General features: G+C 37.6%; 1 protein-coding gene across 1 annotated transcript in view; it reads left to right on the top strand.

Annotated features, from left to right (window-relative positions):
* Positions 1-1,889: 1,889 nt before the first annotated feature.
* Positions 1,890-23,071, top strand: part of kcnb2b (potassium voltage-gated channel subfamily B member 2b) — a 98,144-nt gene continuing 76,962 nt past the window's right edge. Inside the window, exons 1-2 of the mRNA XM_046834173.1 lie at positions 1,890-2,139; positions 5,258-6,226. Of these exons, the coding sequence (XP_046690129.1) occupies positions 5,645-6,226 (582 nt within the window). The 5' untranslated portion in view covers positions 1,890-2,139; positions 5,258-5,644. The remainder of the gene's footprint in view (positions 2,140-5,257; positions 6,227-23,071) is intronic.

A 23,071-nucleotide genomic window follows, 5' to 3' on the forward strand; every position in this document is an offset into this window, starting at 1 on the left:
CCTATAATCAGGTTTTTATCAACGTTTGTCCATATAGATTACAGCTCCATGACGAGATGGTGTACATGGGTTAGTGTGGAAGATAGGGGGTGTAATGGTATACGTATTCGAACTGACCTTTTTCGGGACAGGGTTTTCGGTTAGGCGCATCGAATGCAATCCTTTTTTTACATGTGGAACATAGATCAAATCTGAGTTCCCTCTGAAACGTATTAAATGGCGGACCGCAAGTTTCTTCACCTCACACTGTTGTGTAGTGTCACAGTTTTTTTTCAATTATTATTATTAAACCACAAAAACCTACACAACAATGCCAAGGGTGTAAAAAAGAAACTAGATAGCGCAGTATCACCGTGGCTACTCACACCGTACTGGAAATACGATTGTGAACGCCAAATTAGGATTTCTAGTTTATTTTGTTTTGCGCATGCTCGAAATCGCTGCCACTTCCTTTATTCAAGCCGTTTATTTAAAAAGGTTTAAAAAATGTGAACTGGTGATGTTCATAAATGTTAATAATAAAAACTGTGTTAATAAAAAACGACAAGCTATTTTTTGTTTTGCATTTCTTTCCCCCAACTTTACCAAAATTTTACCTCGACCGTGACTTATGACACTATATGTCATACTCTGAATGAATGTGTATGTGACAAATAAAATTAGAATTAGAATTTGACTTAAAAACGGAAGTACATACCAAACTGTACATTTTGTGTTTCTTTATTAGAAGATCTTGAGTGGCCTGGAATGGAGTTCTGACCTCAACCCTAATGAACACCTTTGTGGCTAAATGAGCACAAATCTCCAAAATTCAAAAGATATTTCCAAAAAAGAGGAGGTTATAATAAAAGAAAATGGGGAATAATTGTAGGAATGTTCCAATAAAAATCCTACAAACTTGTGTCTATATAGTGTACAAATGTAATGCAAAATGTGTTTGAGTTTCCCAATTAAAGGGAAAATTATTTTTTTTAACTTGTCACCTTACAGCATAGTGAAATCCTTTTATTTTTGCATTTCCCAGCGATGTTAGGAAACTGGGTCAGAGCGCAGGGTCAGTCATGATACATTGCCCCTTGAGTACAATAGGGTTAAGGGCCTTGCTCAAGGGCCCAATAGAAACTTAAGCCCCCAACCTTCTCGTCAGTAAACCAGAGTCTTAACCACTGAGCAACTACCTCCACATATACAACATCTGCTTACTTAGACTTACCCAAATAGTACAGGCACATATCAATCATCATCGATGCAACAGTTATTAACATTTAATAACATATATGCCCTCTGAAAATGTATACCTTGCGCTAAAACGGGAATTTATACAGTTGAGAAAATGCTGTTTACTGAATTACTCACTCAATTCTGCTCCAACTATTTATTAGAATTTATTTTCAATTCTTTCATCCGTTCGAAAAACCGTAAACAACGTTCACAGGCTTCAGCTGCAGTAAAGAGATTCAGCTGAAAATGCTGGAGGGTTTCCTTCAATTTGCATATTCAAGAACCACAGAGGAAAAGAAGTATGGGACACTGTGAGACAGAGCCTGAACTAGATTACAGTAGTGTGTTGCAGTGTGAGCCAAGACAGTAAAGGGGAGACACAATGCATAAGTCACTGGGACACATTATAGTCTCTGTATAGCAATTCAAAATGTGTGTATGCATATGTGTGTGTTTGTGTGTATTGGCTGAAGTCGAACCGCTCTCTCTGATGTGCTTCTCTTTCTCTCCACACTGTGGTGCAGATTGTCCCTCTCTCTCTCTCTCTCTCTCTCTCTCTCTCTCACACACACACACACACATACACACTCACACACATTCACACACCCTCCCTCACACACTCACTCATACACACATATACACACAGACTCTCTCTCTCTGTCAGCAGATGGACGCAGCTTTGCTTTGGTGCACACTCTTTTCTTCTCTCTTTCTCGTTCTGTTGCAGCTGAAACGGTTCTCTTTAATGGAGATTTGCACGGAAATCCCTGAAGATTAATCTGCTCTAGGCAAAACATAAATTCTTCCTTCCTTTCTTTTTCTCCATCTCTCTTTCCATCTATTTCTCTGTCTATACTTCACTCTTAGCTGCTTGTGTGATAGAAGGCTTGCATGCCAAAGCTGCTTTACTTCAAAAAGGTAAGATCTTTTCTTACTGTCTCTTATATACTCTATATATATATATATATATATATATATATATATATATATATATATATATATATATATATATATATATATATATATATACACAAACACACACATGTTGCTATACATCCTCGGTCGCTGCGCAATAATGACACTTCATGATTCTGCTGGATGGGAATCTGTCATGATATTCAGGTTGAAAAAAAGTGTTACTGCATCTTCACGCTTAGTCTGAGTGTGATTATGAAAATGCTAAGATCGTCAAATATCCTGCGCATCCACCTAGTCACAAAAGAGCAACAGTTTGCGTCAATGCTGCTGTAGGTCAGGATTTGCAAGGAGGAAACGATCATTAACAGCGTTGACGCAACACCTCCACTCCTGGGGTCACTGCATTGGCTCTTTCACTCTGTACAGAACTTGAAAACTTCTACAATGTTCATTTGAATGAAGGAAATCACTCTAGTGTTGAATTGTGGCGCTTATTTCAATCTATCACCGGACTCATTTTGTACAGGATTTAAAATAATTCTACACACCATCCAGATATAATATTCAATTCTGCTCTACTCTCTTCCAATGAAATCATTTTAATAATTGAATACATCATTTACATGAAGGTTGAATTCATGCTTAATGGATACTATAAATAATTAACAGAAAGGGTAATTATTGTGTTATTTCATCACATAACCCTGAATTATTCTTCTCTGAAAAGTGTAGAACCATACACTGTTTAAACAGAACCTCCGAAGAACCTGTGAAAAACGCATTTCCTTTTTTTTCTACGAGTGTAATTAATGTAGAATTCACAGTAGTTCCTGAATAATATATTTATAAAAAAATTAGACAGTCTGATGAGTTATTACCGAAACCGCTTTAATTAAATTCTAACTTGGATTCATTAACATGTCCGGTGTTTGATTCATTTTTTAATAAAATGATCATAATGATCACATTGCCATGAATGGATTTGCAATACAAGCAGGAGAAGTCCAGAACTTCAGAAAGCAGGAATCTAATAGACAACTAATAAATTGAATCTGGAAATGTTAATCGGTCAAATAATCCAAATAAAAGCATTTTTATTCAAAAGTTAATACTATATAATAGATAGTAATAGTAATAGCAATGCACTAATTCAATTTAATACTAAATAGTGGTAATAATATGCTTTAACAGAGATAACAGTGATGAATGAACTACGCATGTGGTGTTGAAAGTGTTGGAGGCACACAATTATTATAGGATGTGTTCAGATGTAGTGTTTCAGGTATGAAAGTGCACCTGTGCACAAGGCCAGATGCATGAAAATATGGTGTACAGTGGAAGATCTCCTGCTATAGAGTTCTGACCTCAACTATATTGAACACTATTTGGGATGAATTGGAAAGCTTAGTGCACGCTTGGACTCCTCACCATTATCACCTGACTATCCTTATGCCCTTGTAGCTGGATGTCAAAAAATCTCCACAAGCACACTCCAAAATCAATAGAACATCTGGCCAGAAGAATGGAGGTTATTATAATACAGTATATATATTTTGAACAAATGAACTAACATTTACTAAACATTAAATAAATGAACTCTGACGTTACACTCTTATGAAATCAATAGTTTCGAATGATATTTTCCCTGTATTTCTTTTCTTCTTCAATCAGAGATATTTCAAACACAACACAAAAGCGTGCTCGACGTTTTATGAGCCAGCTCAATCATTAATTCCTCGTTTAGTTATTATCGAGCCATATTATAAAGTTTATGTGATGTCAAATTCATTATTTCTCATTTATAGCTTAGAGGTTTAGGGCAATGTCTTTATATAGAAAGCCAAATTTTTGTAGTGAAGAGTAAACGCTGCAGCAATATGCGGTAATGATCGTTATTTATGTATTACGTGACAGTCTGTGCTGCCGGTGTGACGGCTGATTAAAATGCTCTGGGAATGCAGTTTCTTCAGTTTGTACCTGTGCAGCTATCTAGCACAGAGTTTGAATCTTGAAGCCATATTTGTTTAAAGAAACTTTGACGAGCAAGTTAGCGAGTGGATGCTGAAAAAATGTGTACTTAAGCTAGTTCATTTTTATATTATATATGATTTGTATTGAATGGTTGGTTTGGTACACAATGTCCTTCGAAACCTTCATGGAACACTGGTTCTATGTACAGATTTATAGACTTGCCTTCACTGAGACGTACACATGTGCCCTCAAATTCCTTCCAAATAGGACATCCTTTATCTCTGGAGTGCACAAATGCTGCCTACCTACTGTAGGGAACTGCCTAATGACTATGTTACACACAGTGTGGGTGTGTAAGTAAACAGCTACTGATTGAAATTAATTTTTTACTCCTTTAAGATTTAGCATGTTTATTTCGTTCTAATTCGCTTGCAAGACACTAAGTGCTCCTTTGAGCAGGTAGCTGTGAAGTTGTATCCTGTCAAGGCATGTCACTGCAGTGCTGTGAATGATCAGCAAGTCAAATAATATGACTTGCTGATAATACACTTTCTGGCCAAAATGTTTTAAAGACATCTGACTGTCAGGGTTGAGGTCAGGCACTGATTGTTGGACGAAGAGGTCTGGTGTTCAGTCTGTGTTGCAATTTAGTGGGGTTGAGGTCAAGGCTCTGTGCAGGACCTCAAATTCTTTTCCAAACCATATTTTTATGGTGCTCATTTTGTGCAAATCATGAGACAATATCATGCAGGCACATTTTGGGTCTTGGGGTTGAAGTGAAGAGAAAATTGAAATGATACAGGATACAGTGACTTTGTAGACAATTTAGTACTTCTAACTTTGTGGCAAAATAGCTGATGGGGAATTTCGAGCTGTGTACTACAGCCAAAGATGGTGCCTTTCTATATAGGTTTTGTAAGATGATTATTTTAATGCAAAAATATGCAAATAATCACAATAATTCCGTGAATATGCAAAAATAATCTAAACTAGGATGTCATTTGTTGATTTCTAGCCACTCCTTGAGCATGTTTTAGCTGTTTTCCCCTTAAAACATGATTATAGATGATTGTGTTGTTAACTGAATTTAGTGTAGAATAAAATAAGATACTAACAATTGGGTATTTTTCATTTTCTTTCCTTGCAGTCTTGGAGGCGCGTCTGTAAAGAAGATCCAACGTAGACTGAATCACCTTTTTTGTATTTTTTTTTCATATCAAGAAGTACTCATCCATGTATTCATTGGGGCTGATGGATAACCCGAAGAAAACGACACAGCCTGGCACATAGCCAAAGTATAATTTTTAAAATATATATGAACGTTACAAATTGCACACAGGGAAGAACTGTTTTAATGTATGTAATTTTGGGAGTGCACGCTATGGCGGCTCATAGTCAGTCTAGGAGTTGCAAAAGCAGACCCGTGCTCCTCCAAACTGATTAGTTGACCCTTTTTATTCTGAGATATAGGAAGTCCAAACTACTTTTTTTTATTCATTATATAAACAACAGTTTTTTTTATCTTGAGTGAAACATGGCGGATAAAGTAGGCCTCGGGGTTCCCAAATCAGGCTCTCGCTCCTCCATGTCTCTTCCACCAGAGCCTATCGAGATCATCCGCACCAAAGCCTGCACCAGAAGAGTGCGCATCAACGTGGGAGGCCTGAACCACGAAGTGCTTTGGCGGACCCTGGAGCGGCTCCCGCGCACACGCCTGGGGAAACTGCGCGACTGCAATACACACGACTCTTTAATGGAGGTGTGCGATGATTACAGCCTGAACGAGAACGAGTACTTCTTCGACCGGCATCCGGGTGCGTTCACAAGCATCCTGAACTTCTATCGCACTGGGAAGCTGCACATGATGGAGGAGATGTGCGCGCTCTCGTTCGGACAGGAGCTCGATTACTGGGGTATTGACGAGATTTATCTGGAGTCGTGCTGCCAGGCGCGCTATCATCAGAAAAAGGAGCAGATGAATGAGGAGCTGCGGAGGGAAGCGGAGACTCTGCGAGAAAGGGATGGAGAGGGGGAGTTTGACCACTCCTGCTGTCCTAATAAGCGAAAGAAACTGTGGGATCTCCTGGAGAAACCGAGCTCCTCAGTCGCTGCTAAGGTAAGACCATGGCCTATAATGTACAAAACCAACAGGCTCCCCTTTACCCAACATGTGTGTGATCAGCCATCATGTCTAATTTCCAAATATCTAACAAGCATCCAAATAAGCAAACATTTTTACATCTATCTATCTATCTATCTATCTATCTATCTATCTATCTATCTATCTATCTATCTATCTATCTATCTATCTATCTATCTATCTATCTATCTATCTATCTATCTATCTATCTATCTATCTATCTATCTAGGGTTAGGGTTGTTTTGCAAACATCTCCTGATGTCAGGGGAAAACAGCTACTACATCATTTAAAAATGCCACCACATGACCTCATTGACTGATTTGCCTTGTCACTGCATCATATGCCCATCAAAACATTTTACATAAAAATAAAGGAAGACAGAATACTCTGGGATGACCCCAAAGTCTCCATACACAGTGCAAATGATTGACATTTATTTGGAAACGCACTCAACCCCATTTCCAATGATGGAAGTCTTGAGTGGCCTGCTATAGAGCTCTGACCTCAACCCTACTGAACACCTGTGGGATTATTGTAAACGCAAACCCAGACCTCCTCACCTCACTCAACATCAGTACCTGACTTTACTAACACCCTCGTGGCTGAAAAAACACACAAATCTCCACAAGCACAAAATATTGTCAAACATCTTCCCAGAAGAGGGGAGGTTATTATAACAGTAAATGGGAATTGAGTATTAAATGGGATCACATACAAATCTTATGGTCAGGTGTCTATAAACTTTTGTGCATATAGTGTACTTACATCACATCTTAACCCGTCCCCTATCTGTGTCTCTTGCTCATAACCCCAGTGTCATTTTGGCAATGTATTATACAATGTCAGAAAATACTAAACGGCTTGACAATGCAACAAGAAGAGTGTGAGGTACTTTAGGAGAGTGCACAGTGCTGAGCTGGAGGCTATACGTGGTCTTTTCTTGTATCCTGTAGCTCAATCAGAGCATTAAGAAGCAATATTCAAAACATTAACTGACCGAGGATGTGAAGAATTGCGTTCATTTCCTATTTTGCTGGATCAGTATGCATTTATGTGTGCATATGTGTGTGTGTGTGGGCTTATTTAGTTTTTTTTCCCACAAAGTGAGGGGAAATTAGTGACAGTTTAGGTGTGTTTTTCTTTTGTAGATTGCTGTTTTTATTCATTATTGCATTATTGTGCCATAATAATACTTCATTTTAGAAGAAAGCTTGCGTGTGCTTGCTTTTTTTTTTGGTGTTTATCTATTCTGGAGTTCTAAAGCTAAACTCCTCTAAATCCTTATTTGACAGGTCCAAATGCATCGTTCACACATCCCTACTGAATAATTTATTAGGTAAAAGATAATATTCTTTACAATAGCTACACTATTTGGACAAACGTTTGTGGACACCTGACCATAAGATTCTGTCATAAATCCTTCCAATCTTCTGAGAAGATGTTCCACTAGATTATGGAGTGTGCTTGTGGATATTTTTAGCCATTCAGCCACAAGAGTGTTAGTAAAGTCAGGAACTGATGTGGGAGTGGTAAGGAGGCCTGGGGTGCAGTCAGTGTCCACATTCATCCCAAAGGGTTTCAATAGGGATAAGGTCAATGCTCTATAGCAGGAGATCTTCCACTACAAATGTAAACCATATCTTAGTGGAGCTGGCTTTGTGCACAGGAGCATTGTCACGCTGGAAAAGGTTCAGGTCTCCTAGTATGAGTGATCCGCAGACATCCTATACAGTTGTATGGCTGGGAAAGTCCGGCGTCCCAATACTTTTTTGCCTTTAATGTTTAATGTGACATTTTTTTAAGTGAAAGTAAAAATTCAAAATGCTCTAAGAAGTATGTTTGATGGAACTGTTTAAGAAAATGCTTGTTTTTCTGTGTAAAACCTGATAAACCAAGTGAGTATTAGAAAGAGAGATAGAAAGAGAAATAAATATTAGTTTATTTCTCTCAGCTGATTTTTGTTTGTGTGTGTGATGTGTGACCGCTCGTGAGTTTTGTTTTTGGGAAATCGATTTTCCTTCTTTGCTTTACATTAGCAGTGATTTGGTTCAGACTTTTTTAATGATCACTTATTTAGAGGGAAATAAAAGAAAGCTGTGATTGAAGTTTTTATTTTCCATTTCGGAAAAAGTCTTCAGCTACAAACGCATGTAAAGCATGGTGTACCTTTTTTTTTTGGGTATTACTTCTATCATGCAAGTGTGTTTAGACAAACAGTTTTAATTGTACATCAACCACAGTATTAGTACAAATGTAGAATATTTTCTTCTCTTTCTGTTTTTGGCCTTAATATTATATAAATATATAGTCTAGTATTGTTTTGGATCTGTGTTAAAATGTATACACACACACACACACACACACACACACACACACACACACACACACACACACACACACAGACTGAGTGATAAAATGCCCAAAAGGAGTTGAAAGTATTTTTTGGTATCGACAATAGCTATTTTTTAATAGAGTATTTCTGCTGAATAACTTCCCACGTCAGGTCACATAAATCATGGATATGGTATCTCCAGTTCTCTCTCTCTCTCTCTCTCTCTCTCTCTCTCTTAGAAGATCCTACACACCACCAGTAAACAGGAAAAGTGAAAAGTTCAGTTTCAAGCTTCTCTTGAATAAATATTTCAGGACAAACCAAACGAGGAAGTTCACACAAATACTTGTTCTTGTTTACTGTGACATGTAGCCATACAGGCAAATTTCTCTCACTTACCATGTTTGTATGAAAAAATGTGACAGATGAAGGTGTGGTTGCATGTTTTCATATGAACTCATTGTTGAAACCGAGAAGCAAAAATATACACAAAAACTGACAGGCAGAGATACAAACATGTGCTGTATATAAAACAACATTTATGTGATTGGCTGGATTTTTTACCTTTTATGGTAAAAGAAACGTTAGTAATATGTGAAAGGAATGTTTGGAACAACCCAGTAAGCACAACCAAAAATATTTCTGTGGCCTTTTCCACAGAATCCACAGAAACCCCTTCTGTCACCTAAACTTCTTAATAAATGCAGACAGAACCATTACGATTTACCCCCATACGTGTCACCACAGTCTATCTGTCTGATATGTTTTTCTTTTCTCTTAGTGACAATGTGTTTTTTCTGCAGAACGGCCTCCCACTGGATGTTTTTTTTTTTTTTTTTACACCATTGTGTTAACTCTTGGGAATTTTGTATGGGTTAAAATTTGAAAAGATTAGAGGTTTATGGAAAGTCCATACCAACCAACCACACCACAATCACAGACACTGGGATCACATCAGTGAAAGCTCTTGAAATGTGTTCTGCAGGACTTTATGAATTGTAATCCTGTTATCTGATTGGCTGATTCGATAACTGCATGAATTAAGTGGTAAGTGGTAGCTCAGTGGTTAAAATCTCTGATTGTAAGGTTTTAGTTTAGATTCCAGCACCACCATGCTGCCACTTCTGGGCCCTTGAGCAAGGCCTTAACCTTTACCTGCTCACTTGTAAGTCTGGATATGGGCGTCTGCCAAATGCGAGAAATGCAAATATAAATGAAGTAGCAGGTGTTATATAGGTGTTCCAAATAAACTGCTCTGTGGATGTATTGATACAAATAGACAACATGTTAGTACAGATAACATTTTATATTTTATTTCATTACACACTCGCAAAGGAGGTACGCTCGTTCATAGCAAATGTTCCTTGTCCTATAAGCTTCATAGCTAACTGCCCACTCCTGCTGCATTAATGTTAGTTCCAAAAAGTTCTCATGTACTTCCATGAATTTTTACAAGCATTGAATTAAGTAAAAGACAGGAAGTGGAGCTGGAGTTCGCAGAGCTAAAGATGTTGAGGTTTTTGTTGGGAGTGATGAGGATGGACAGGATTAGAAACAAGTTTATTAGAGAGACAGCGCATGTAGGATGTTTTGGGGACAAGTTGAGGGAGGCGAGATTTAGATGGTTTGGACATGTGCAGAGGAGGGACATGGGGTATATCGGTAGGAGAATTCTGAGGATGGAGCCACCAGGAAGGAGGGAAATAAGAAGGCCAAGGAGGAGGTTTATGGATGTGGTGAAGGAAGACATGCAGGTAGTTGGTTTGAAAGAGGCAGAAGTAGAGGACAGGGGGGTATGGAGATGGATGATCCGATGTGGTGACCCCTAATGGGAGCAGATGAAAGAAGAAGAAGAAGAAGATTGTATTAAAGCTTGTAGTTGCCAATTAGCATAAAACTCCTGTTAACCAATTGCCTTAGTCGGCACAGTTAGGTAATTCCCGGTCTCTGTGCTAAATAATAGATTCTTGGATAATAAGGAAAATGTCATATTAATGTTTAATAACTGCAGGGAAAGCACACAGAAACTGTGATGACGTACCGTTTCGTCTCTTTTAACCCGAGGAAAGAAATGGATCAAATTCAATCAGTGCTAATTCAGAAGGAGGCTGCAGGATGATGTTCCGGATAATATTTCACATCTGAGTGGGTCCCATGAAAAAAAAAAAAAAAGAAAGAAAAAGGAAGAAATTACCACCTTGAAGTATGTCAAAGATGTGAAGCTTTTTGAAATGCTATTTGAAAGCATTTAGAGTGCGTATTTGAGCTTTCAGAGCTGAATATTGTGATTCCTAAATGCAGAACTATTTAATTTTCTACCTCTTCACAAACGTTTCACTTTTAATTTCTGAATTCTGCAGCTATAATGGGAGATGATGTTGATGATGAAAGGTGCACAACAGATTCTCTCTGACATCCTGACAAATTAATTTAATGAACATAATCCAACTATGAAAATATTTGGCTCATTATTTAAAGTTTGCATTGATATTAAGGATATTTTTCGAAACCAAAGAGCTTTTGTTCCTATTAGTGGTTAGGATGCGGCGCTCTCACCGCTGCGGCCCGGGTTCGATTTCCGGTCAGGGAACCGAACCCAGCCATTAGGGTTGCACAAGCCAGTGCACTCTTGCCGAAGCCGAAAGAAAGTTTAATTCTGAACACAGTCCTGACATGCAGCTTCAACTATAGCTGTTTGAAGGCTCATCAACAAAACAGTTCCAAAAATTTACTCTTTCTCTCTCTCAAAAAGTTATTCTTATTCTCTCTCCAAATATTATCCTTATTCTCTCTCAAATTGTTTTCCTCATTCTCTCTCCAAAAGCAGCATCAAATTAAACCAATAAAATATATAAGGCAAACAAAACCAAATTACATATTAATGTCAACAAAAGCACAAAGAGGGAATCTAAAACAAATCCAAAATATTTCACAAACGTAATATGTAGCCTATCTGACATACGAAAGGATGAGTTGCTGCAGTCAGATGAAGGGAGCAAGAGTCTGTTAGACCCTTTTTTATTAGGCTTTTTTTAATATAAAGTGTAATTAGTATAAAATGTAAAAAAACAAACAAACAAAATCTAAATCTAATCCCAGGAATGACTGCCTAAATAAGCTAAATATCGAGAGACCCCAACCCCACTGCAACCTCCCTCCAAAACCATGTGTCTAGCAGACATATTATGTCATCATTTTGCAGCAGCCTATATTTGTGTGTGTGTGTGTGTGTGTGTGTGTGTGTGTGTGTGTGTGTGTGTTTATATTTATTTACGGTTAACCGCCAAACTGACACTGTTGGGCTCTTGAGCAAGGCCCTTAACCTAAGGGATACTGTATCATGGCTGACCCTGTACTCTGACCCCAGCTTCCTAACATGCTCGATATAAGAAGAAAGAATTTCACTGTGCTGTAATGTATATGTGACAAATAAATGCATCGCTCTATTATCATTTTTTTTTTTTTTTGGAGAAAAGAGCCATTTGTGATGAACATTATAGTGTGTACTGTGTTAATGTGTTTATACAGGTGCATCTTAATAAATTCAAATATCATTAAAATAAGATATTTTCACAAGTATTTATTTCTTTTTGGCTTATAATGAACAAAAACCCACTAATTCATCTAAAAAAATTTGAATACTTCATAAAACCAATCAAAAAACATTTTTAGTGAAATGTTGGCCTTCTGGAAAGTATGTTAATTTGCTGCATATGTACTCAATACTTGGTAGGGGCTTCTTTTGCTTTAATTACTGCCTCAATTCGGTGTGGCATGGAGGTGATCAGTCTGTGGCACTGCTGAGGTGGTATGGAAGCCCAGGTTTCTTTGACAGTGGCCTTTAGCTCATTTGCATTTTTTGGTCTCTTGTTTCTCATTTTCCGCTTGACAATACACCATAGATTCTCTATGGAATTCAGGTCTGGTGAGTTTGCTGGCCAGTCAAGCACAACAACACCATGGTCATTTAAACAACATTTGGTGTTTTTGGCAGTGTGGGCATGTGCCAAATCCTGCTGGAAAATTAAATCAGCATCTCCATAAAGCTGGTCAGAAAAGGGAAGCATGAAGTGCTCTAAAATTTTCTGGTAAACAGCTGTGCTGACCTTGGACTTGATAAAACACAGTGATCCAACACCAGCAGATGACAGGACTCCCCAAACCACCATTGATTGTGCAAACGTTACACTGGGCATCAAACAAATTGGATTCTCTGCCTCTCTTCTCTTCTTCCAGACTCTGGGACATTGATTTCTAAATAAAATGCAAAATTTTATTTCCTTTCATCTGAAAAGACGACTTTGGCCCACTGAGCAACAGTCCAGTCCTTTTTGTCCTTTGCCCAGGTAAGACACCTCTGACGTTGTCTCTGGTACAGGAGTGGCTTGACACAAGGAATGCATCAGTTGTAGTTCATGGATACGTCTGTGTGTGGAGGCTCTTGAAGCACTGACTCCAGCTGCAGTCCACTCTTTGTGAATCTCCCCAAATTCTTGAATGGGCTTCTTTTTACCTTTTTCTACCACGATATTTCCTTCCATTCAACTTTCCATTAATGTGCTCGGATACAGCACTCTGTGAACAGCCGCTTCTTTAGCAATGACCTTTTGTGTCTTACCCTCCATGTGCAGGGAGTCAATGATCGTCATCTGGACAACTGTCAAGTCAGCAGTCTTTCCCCATGATTGTGTAGCCTGAACCAGACTGAGACACCATTTAAAGGCTCAGGAAACCTTTGCAGGTGTTTGGATTTAATGAGCTGATTAGAGTGAGACACCCCAAGTCTTCAATATTGAACTTTTTCACAATATTCTTATTTTCTGAGATACTGAATTTTGGGTTTTTATTATCTGTAAGTCAAAATCATCAAAATGAAAAAAAAAAAAAAACACTAAAAATATATCAGTCTGTGTGTGATGAATCTATATAATATACCAGTTTCACTTTTTGTATTGAATTTCTAAAATAAATCAACTTTTTAGTTATTGAGATGCACTTATAAGTCTGAAGAGGCTAAAACAATTTGATAATTTTGTTCCTTTTAAACCATCACATTAGTTTTTCTCAAATCCACAAGAGTCTCGAGTTTAAAGCTCCATAGCAACAGCTATTAATGCCAACTATGATGGCGTCAGTGTCATGGCCATCGCTATTAAAGAGGTTATTTATAGATCTCACTAGACCGGGGTTATTTAACTATGGTGGCAGGTGGAAAACATAAACCACAAACATGTACACATGTGCGTGCACACACGCACACACTTCTCTCACACACACACACTCACACACAGGGCAATTGGACCAGTCAATCTGAAGGCCATAAATATCTGAGATAAATCAAATAAATGAAGTCCATAAATAGATGAAATAAATACAATAAATAAAATGAAAGGATAAATAAACCAGTAGTGTTATGTGGGAACACATCCAGGGTGGGACGTCAGGCCATTGCGGGGCTTTATTCACACACTCATTCACATCCAGTGGCAATTTCATTTAGATATTCCACCTACTGGCAATTTTTTTTATGGGAGTGGAACCTATGCAGTAAAAAATCAACCCTAAAACACACATACTATAAACCGAGATTTCTCAGTCTCGACAATCCCAAACCTTATTTAGAACAATAGAACTTCCTATTTTAGAACCAACAATAGAACACCCACCACGTTTTAGACATATTCAGACTTCATTATTATTTGTATTTATTACATTAATTTGATTGGGCTGTGAAAATGCTGCCTGGATGTTTTTTTTTAAGCTAAGTAGATCCAATAAAAGAAATCTACCAACATTATGGTATAGAAGTGTCAGACTGCAGTCCTTGCATTCCACAGCATTGCAGAGTTGAGCATTCCGCCTCATTTAACATACCTGATTCAGCTCATTGGGTTAATACGCAAGGTCTTGGTGCGTTACACAAACTCCTGCAGTGGACACCTGACCTTTTCTGCCATATGTGGTTCTTCTCCAAACTGTTACCACAATGCTGGAGGCTCACAATTGTATAGGATGTCTGGATGCAGTATAATAAAATTTTGTGTTTACTTGAAGTTGGAACCCAAACCTGCTCTACCTGATCTTACTAACACCCTTGTGGCTGATAACCACTAATGTTCAAAAGCACGCTCTGAAATCTAATGGAACATCTTCCCAGAAGAGTGGAGGAAATTATAAGAGCAAATTGGGACTAAATGTGGAATGCAATGTTTAAAAAGCACCTTATGACCAGGTGTCCGTAAACCTTTGACAATATAGTGTACAGTATATATTTATGTACAGTGCCTGTTAAAAGTTTTAAAACACCTAGTCTTTTATGGTTTTGGACTTGGATAAATTATTTGACCAATCAAATGCATAAATGTAAAAACGTTCATCCTTAGTTTCACTGAAAAATCCTCCCTTAGCATAAATAAAAAATTTACACACTCTTGGCATCCGGACAGTCCTTCTTTCTAAGCATTCAGCTGAAATACTTTGCCATGCCTCTCGTAAAACTTGGCAAATGTGTTCTTCACTAGTTGGAGATTTCTTTCTGATCTTGTGTTCCAGTTCATCCCAAAGCAGTTCAATAGGGTTTACAGTAAGTGTAGTGACTGCGCAGTGACTGCGCAGGCCATTCCATTATAGATATCCCAGCTTGTTCTGAACCTGTGTTCAGAGCGCAGGGTCAGCCATGATACAGCGCCCCAGGAGCTCAGAGGGTTAAGGGGCCTTGCTCAAGAGCCCAACAGTGGTGGCTTGAACCCCTGACTTTCCGATCAGTAACCCAGCACCTGGACCTCTAATCTGAAGTAATTGATTCAATATTCCAGTCATCATTTGACCTACAGCACATTTAACAAACGTATATAATGAGTTAGTGTGTTCTCCAAATATGAAAAGATTAAAAGTGTCTAAAAGTGACTTTGCACATGCCTTTCTATGATGTTACATTAGACATTTTGTACATGCACACACTTCTGTTTATATTATACCTTTGTACATTTGTTGCTTATGTCTTGTGTTTTTGCCTGTGTTCCTTACATCCTTTATTCATGTCATAGGCTGCTTGGAGGAGTCACAGAGTAAGAATTATTAGCATGGTATTATGGTGTAATTAGAATCCAGAATTTTCCTCAGCTATTGCAGCCACAATTTTCTAGAGATGTCTGCAAAAAACGATCACATGTCTCTATGACTGAATGCCAGAAATATCTAAAATAGGTCAAAACTGTTTAATAGCTACCTGCTGTCATTCAGTGGACATATACGTCAACATAATTAGTTCATTTTATAATTTTGTCTGTCAAAGTGTTTGCGAGGCTGCTGTAGCTCCTGTACTGCAGTCAGAAAGAAATCTGTAAGAGCAGGTTTTACTTTTATACAGTGATTAATGAAGTGCATCATTCCAGCACATGAGTAAAAGGTACCAAAAAATTCATGATTAAAAATGACTTGTTTTACATTTCTACTTGAAACAAAGTCAAAGCTTAAATGTCTGACCTATAGAAGTATATTTGAATAATTGATGCAGTTCAGTATTTTATTGTCCTGCACCGTTTTAAAGACAACATTTTCTATAGTTACAGTGAACAGAACAGTGAGAGAACCATTCCTCCACACACCAGAACCATAGGCTTGTGCTCTCAAAGCAGCATCTCATTTAATGCAATTTATTTTTGGAGAGAAATGGCACGTTTTTCTGAAATGAGTAAAAAATAAAAAGGTATCTCCCAAATTAAAAATGCTAATTCTAATAAAAAAAGATTCTTGAAAAATGCACCATAAAAAGCACAGCATAGCAAAAAATAAATTGACTATATGGTTACATTGTGTTTAAAATACCACTCGATAGTCATTTCTTGGTTATAGAAATGCAGTGATCAATTATCAGCTTTGCACCTTGGTTACAAATCAAAGCCATGCCAGTGTTCGGTATAACCGCACTCTTGCAACATTGCTTAATTCATACTGTGAAGAGTGTACATACTACTTTACCTCATCCATTTATGGACACAGACCACCATAGAGCCACCAGTGACCAGATATTATTTGCTTATTGGACCCTTCTCAGCAGTACAAATACTGACATAGTAGCATGTATGATTTTGAGAAATCATAAAATCAACCCTGGGTTGCGAACCATGCAGCAATCAGAAATATCCATCTGACAGCTGTAGTGTGTCTCAGAAATAAGGACGTAGAAAACCCAAAACCCCATACCAGTATCCAGACCCAAATAAAATCCACTTAGTGTGGCTCATTTTTCACTGATAGACATCTAGAAACATGAACAACAAAATTCACAGAGCATTTCACAAGCCAAAATCTGTAGCATGTAATCATTTAAGTTAGTAAAAACTGGCACCTCAGCGTATGTCTTTACCTCTTATTTGCGCTTCTTGTGCACATATCTCTATAATCAATACCATACGTTTTAGCTTTATAAACCTAGACATAAATAACGGAAATAAATTCCTCCCCAGCCATTTGAGCCGCCAGCCCTAACAAACACTAGCACAGATCTATAACCAGCAACACTCATTATTAAGAACACACACCTTGCTGTGGTGTGGAAATAGGAAGGGTCTGTGTGTGAGTGTTGCGCTCTTTTGGGTTTTGTGTTAGAGAAAAAAAAATCAACAAGTCGATTCCTTAAATGCATCCAGGATTTAATTAGTTTTCTTTCTCTCAAAGTGAGTTACAGTTTGTGTCTGCTGGAGCCTGACTCCTGCTGCTGGTTAGACGCTGCTAGTCCCACTTATATAAGTTTCTCTAACGAAAGAAAAAGACAGGATTCTCCTAAGTGCACTATATGGACAGGTTTGTGGACACCTGAGCATAAGATCAGTATGTATTTTTTAAACATCTTATATCACATTTAGTGTGTATATAATAATCTCCGATCTTCTGGGAAGATGATCCACTAGAATTCCGACCTGTGATTGTGAAGATTAGTCCTCATTTAGCAACAAGGGTGTTAGAAAGTCAGGTACTGATGTGAGGTCTGAGGCCTGGGGTGCAGCCAGTGTTCTAATTAATCCCGAAGGTGTTCACTAGCATTGACGTCAGAGCTCTATAGCAGGAGATCTTTTACTTCAACCAATGTAAACCATATTTTTAGAGTGCCTCTAAATTTGAAGTAACAGTTTGGGGAAAAATCACATATTTCTGGAATATTCAGGTATCCCAATACTTTTGTGCGTATTTGTATTTAATTAAAAAAAATGTTTTTATATTGCATTTATAATTTTTTTGTTTAATATATATAATTATAATTGTAATAATAATAATAATAATAATAATAATAATAATAATAATAATAATATTAATAATAATAATAATGATAATTTTAAATAATAAAGAAATAAAACTGATATTCAAAAATTCAAAAAATAAAAATATTCCACTTATGATTTGTGTCCCCTTTTCCCCCTGTGTGTATTACTTGAGTTAAATTATGTTTCCCCCCAGAGGCACAATCATTGCAGGTGGTGTGTCCTAAATCCTCTCTGCTCACTTTCATGATCAGACATAAATCTGAAGCTTACAAGAAGGGTCGTATTGGTTGCAGATCCTCTTGAGGAAAGAATATATGCATGAAATATGATTGTGGTAATTTGGCGCATTGAAATGCCTGTGTGTTACCTGTGTGTCTCATAACGTCTTAAACAGTATATATCTGTAAGTCCATACAAACTATAGCATACCATACAAAAGCAGGGCCTGCCTGTGTTCATCACTGCCATGTGAAAATCACTCGATGCAGCTTCATATCAAAAAGTGAGTCATCTCCTTTTGCAAATAAATAAATAACACCAACATACAACTCGGTTATTTTTTCCCCTGTTTCTGAGGACATTCTCGAAACAATAATATAATATTTTCTTTTTAAAGATAAAACTATTCCCCAACCTTGTAATTAAGAGACTCAAAATATTGCAGTTTGGGAGAAAAAAAGAAACGGCAAAAAAACGCTGTATTTCTGAAACAGCAGGACTTTCCATCTCGACTGAGCGCTTTTTCTACATGACTTACTCTCAGTAATGAGAGCCACACCAGGATACTGCTGAAGTAATGGACTATAAAATGATGGCAGAATAATCACAGTAATGTCACGATCTACCTGAGTGAATTAGTGTAAATGGACCAGCAATGCGATTAAAGGTTACCTCTGCGGCTTAAATCATATCAGCTCACGCTATTGTATCCGTCACAGAGGGCAAGCGAGTGCAAAGAAACATTGCAGATTTTTGCTGAATGAATCCAGAAGGAGCTAGGTCTAGTTACTTACCCATATTACGATAGTGTTTTCAATGCTATCGATAGCGGTCCTTTAAAAGGCAGTGGTAGCATTGTGGTTCAGGATTTGGGGTAGCATTTAAGAATTTGGATTAATGATTTGATTTACTGGGTACTAATGCAAATCCTGCCACTGATTAAGCATGGCTTTAGCCCTCAGCTGATAAGATAAGCAATACAAAAACAAAAAACTCCTAATTAGCAAAGGTTTGAAGGTGTATTCATAAATGTTCATATTTATCATTGGTATTGCTACTGTCTTAAGCAAGCTAACCTGACAGAAAACATTATCTCTTCATCATGGCACCTGTTAGGGGTTGGGATATTTTAGGCAGCAAGTAAACATGTCATTCACAAAATTGATGTTTTAAAAGCAGGAAAAATTGGCAAGCTTAAGTATTTGAGCGATTTTACAAGAGCCAAATTGTGATGGCTAGACGACTGGGTCAGTGCATCTCCAAAACCGCAACTCTTGTGGGCTGTTCATGGTCTGGAGTGGTCAGTATCTATTCAAAGTGGTCCAAGGAAGAATCAGTGGTGAACCAGTGACAGGGTGCTGTTAATGCTTGATGGGTCAAGACTGTTTTGGCAGCAAAAAGGGGGCCAACTTGATGTTAGGCAGTTGGTCATAATAGCCATAAACTTATGCCTCGTAAACAACTGACTAACATGAGCTAATCCAACAGGTCTTCTGAAATTATATTCATACTCTCTGTACAGATTTTTCTATGATTATGCTGAACGGTAGGCTAAAGCGAGCTTCGCTGACAGGACTCATGAGTCATAGTATTTTTAAAATACAATTCATATGTTGATATTTTTGACTGCTAATCCTAGAAAGCTGACTAACATGTACAAACCTTTAAGGGGAGTGTATTTTTAGAGAAGCAAAGGCAGATGCAACTGCCAACTTACATTTATTAGTAAAAATAGACATACAAACAAATAAATTCAACACTAAAGCTACGCTATTTGGACAAAAGTATCTGGACACCTGACTTTTTCAGCCATATGTAATTCTTCCCGGCGCTGTTACTACAAAGGATGCATGCGTAGCATGACATTTTCCCTTCACTTGAACTAGGAGACCCAAACCTGTTTCAGCAGGCCAGTGCACCTGTGAACAATGCCAATGCAATAATGATATGGTTCACATGGTTTGGAGTGGAGGATCTTGGAGGATCTTGGAGTGGAGGATCTTGGATAGTTTTGTTGAGCTCTAACCTCATCCCTATTGAACACCTTTGGGATGAAGTGAAATGCTGACTGAACCCCAGGCCTTATCACTCTACATTAATGCCTAAATGAGTGAAGTTTTTTTCAGAACAGCAAATGGGAACTAAATGTGGTATGATGTTTAAAAAGCACATACAAATCTTATGATCAGGTGTCCTAAGCTTTTGTCTATATAGTGTAGCTAGTGGAGTGACCTGAGCTAAATGGACAGGAAATGTACTTAAAATTATACTGTATTTGGATGTTTAAGCACTTTACAAGGTGGAAGTATAAGATCTTACAATCTCTGTGTGTTTTTTTTATTATTTAGTTACACTGTTAGCAAACAAAATAAGTATATTTCTTCATATTAATGAGTACATAGATTTATTAGCTTCACTGGTCAAAGCTTTAATCCAACCTCAAAAACGTACAAACATGTAGTCCTATAAAATGGTGTCAACTTGTACATAATAATATTTTGAATAAAACCGCTTGCTGAATAAAAATTTCTAAAATAAAAATCCTATGGCTTCAATGTATATCTATAAGTGGTCTATGGAATTCATATAAAAGTAGGAGAACTCCAGGTTTAGACAATCTATGTACATATGAGGTAACAGAGTCGTCCAGCTTCTTTGAACATACACTGATGTGTGGCTTATGAGTAAATTTGATGGGTTGCCTGCTTTTTTTTTAAACCACAGAGCATTTTTGTTTAGAAAATATACTTTTAAATCTTCTCTGAAATTGTACCATATGTGAATTTGGATAGTGGCTCGCACTACATATACTACAGTGACATATAATAATAATAATAATTTATAATAATTTGTTACATTTATATAGCGCTTTTCTGCAGCACTCAAAGCGCTTTACATATGAAAGGGGGATTCTCCTCAACCACCACCAATGTGCAGCATCCACCTGGATGATGCGACGGCAGCCATATTGCGCCAGAACGCCCACCACACACCAGCCATATCTATAGACAATTTCAGCAAAATGTTTTTGCGACTCGATAGCAACTCTTCTCTCATACTGGGTTGTGAGTCAGTGGATGGGGACCGCTGGTATACTTGGTTATTTGGGACAGCCTTTCTTCTCTGTTGAACAATGCAGGTGGTGCCTCCTCCTTGATTTGCTCCATTGAAACCTGTGACATTTCAGATTTGCTGGTTTAATTACCTCACAGTTAGTGAAGAAATCAATGACTGGTAATTACAAAAGCTCTGAGTGAAGCTCAAACGACATGTTCGCCGTCGCACTTGACAAATGTGCTTCACGCTTAGTGGTTTATTTTAATAACCTCTTATTTCTGTGTAGAGGGGTCACTAGAGGAAAGTCACTTGGGTAGTCTTGTTGTATTGCAGCTTTCACAGGATGGCAGAATAAAAAAAAAATCTGAGTACCTTTTTTATACTTGATGTAATGCATGCTGTCACTGTGTTTATATGTATTTAAACTCAAGATTGTTCTCACTTAGACTTGCTTCACCTCTCACTGTTTTTTATTCCTCTCTCATTACTCATCTTTTTCAGTCTAATAGCTTACGTTGTGGCTTTTTTTGTCCACCATGACCCTGAGAAGGATAAAGTGGTTGCTGAGAATGAGTGAATGTGTGTAAGTGTATTCGAGGGTTGTAATGCAAAAGGGTCAATAGCAGGAAGTCAGCAACTTCACACTGGAAGTGTTAGGGTTCTGTCACGTTTAAGAAAAAACACAAAATGAGTTAGGGAGTGACAGCGCGTCTGACACTGAGAAATTAATGGTTCGGAGTTAGCTGGCCAAGAGGGATTAATCTGCCAACATTGGGGAAAACATTCACAGAAGAACTGAAGCGCACAGTGGAATAGAGAGCAGGTTCAAAATATGAAGCATAAAGTAAAAAGCCTTAATTCATCAAGTTTTTAGACATCTGTGCCCAGATTTATCATTAGCCTGTGAACAAATCTCATGATACCTCTAAAACTCACATTTGATTTTTTTAGTGTTGGCAAAACAGCTTACAGGAACCAAAAACAAGCCAAGAAACAAAGCTTCTCTAAGGAGCTTCATTTATTTCAAACATCTCTAGTAAATACTTTATCCTGGTCAGGGGCACAGGGGATCCAAAGCTTATCCTGGATCTTCAACCCCCACCCCCGACACTGACACCCCCACCCCCACAAACACACACACACACACACACACACACACACACACACATGCAAGACATATGAGAAAAGAAAGGAAGATAAATACAAAGAAGAAAAGAAAGATAGGAGACAAATGGTAAAAGTAAAAAGGAAGTAGACAATGACAAAGAAAGAAAGAAAGAAAGAAAGAAAGAAAGAAAGAAAGAAAGAAAGAAAGACAGACAGAAAGACAGAAAGAAAGCAAGAAAGAAAGAAAGACAGAAAGACAGAAAGAAGAAAATATAAAGAAGGACGGAATGAAGAGAAGATGGCAAATGAGAAGAGAACAATCTAAAGAAATAAAGAGCAAACAGAATTTGTATTAAGAAAGAAAAAAAAAGAGAAAATACAAACAAAATAGTATGAAATACAGAAAATAAGACAGTAAGAAGTGAAGAAGAAACAATGGAAATAAAAAGAGGGCAAAAGAGAAATATAAGCAAAAAAAAGTGGAAAGAAAGAGACATGGAGAAGAATTGAGACTATAGTGCTGTGATTATTGTGTGGCCTTGTTGCCTGATGTGATGTAACCACTAATGCAGCTCTTTAACTCAGCTCCTGTGCTTACGTGCTTACTTTGCATGAAGTACGGCTTCATTTTTGCTTTTGCCAGAAGCAGGGTTTTACTACACACATATACACAGCCATTTCTGACTTCTCGAAAAACAAAAGCATATTAGAAATGCTTCACTTCGCTAGTTGAATCACAGGGCCTCATATAAAACGCATTGCATTATTGGCATATCCGGTCACAATAATATGTTTTCACAAAAGGCAGATGAGGTCGGCCATTTTGTACTATTTGTAAAGCG

This window comes from Silurus meridionalis, chromosome 21 (assembly GCF_014805685.1).
Source record: "Silurus meridionalis isolate SWU-2019-XX chromosome 21, ASM1480568v1, whole genome shotgun sequence".
In the NCBI taxonomy this organism is placed as follows: Eukaryota; Metazoa; Chordata; class Actinopteri; order Siluriformes; family Siluridae; genus Silurus; species Silurus meridionalis.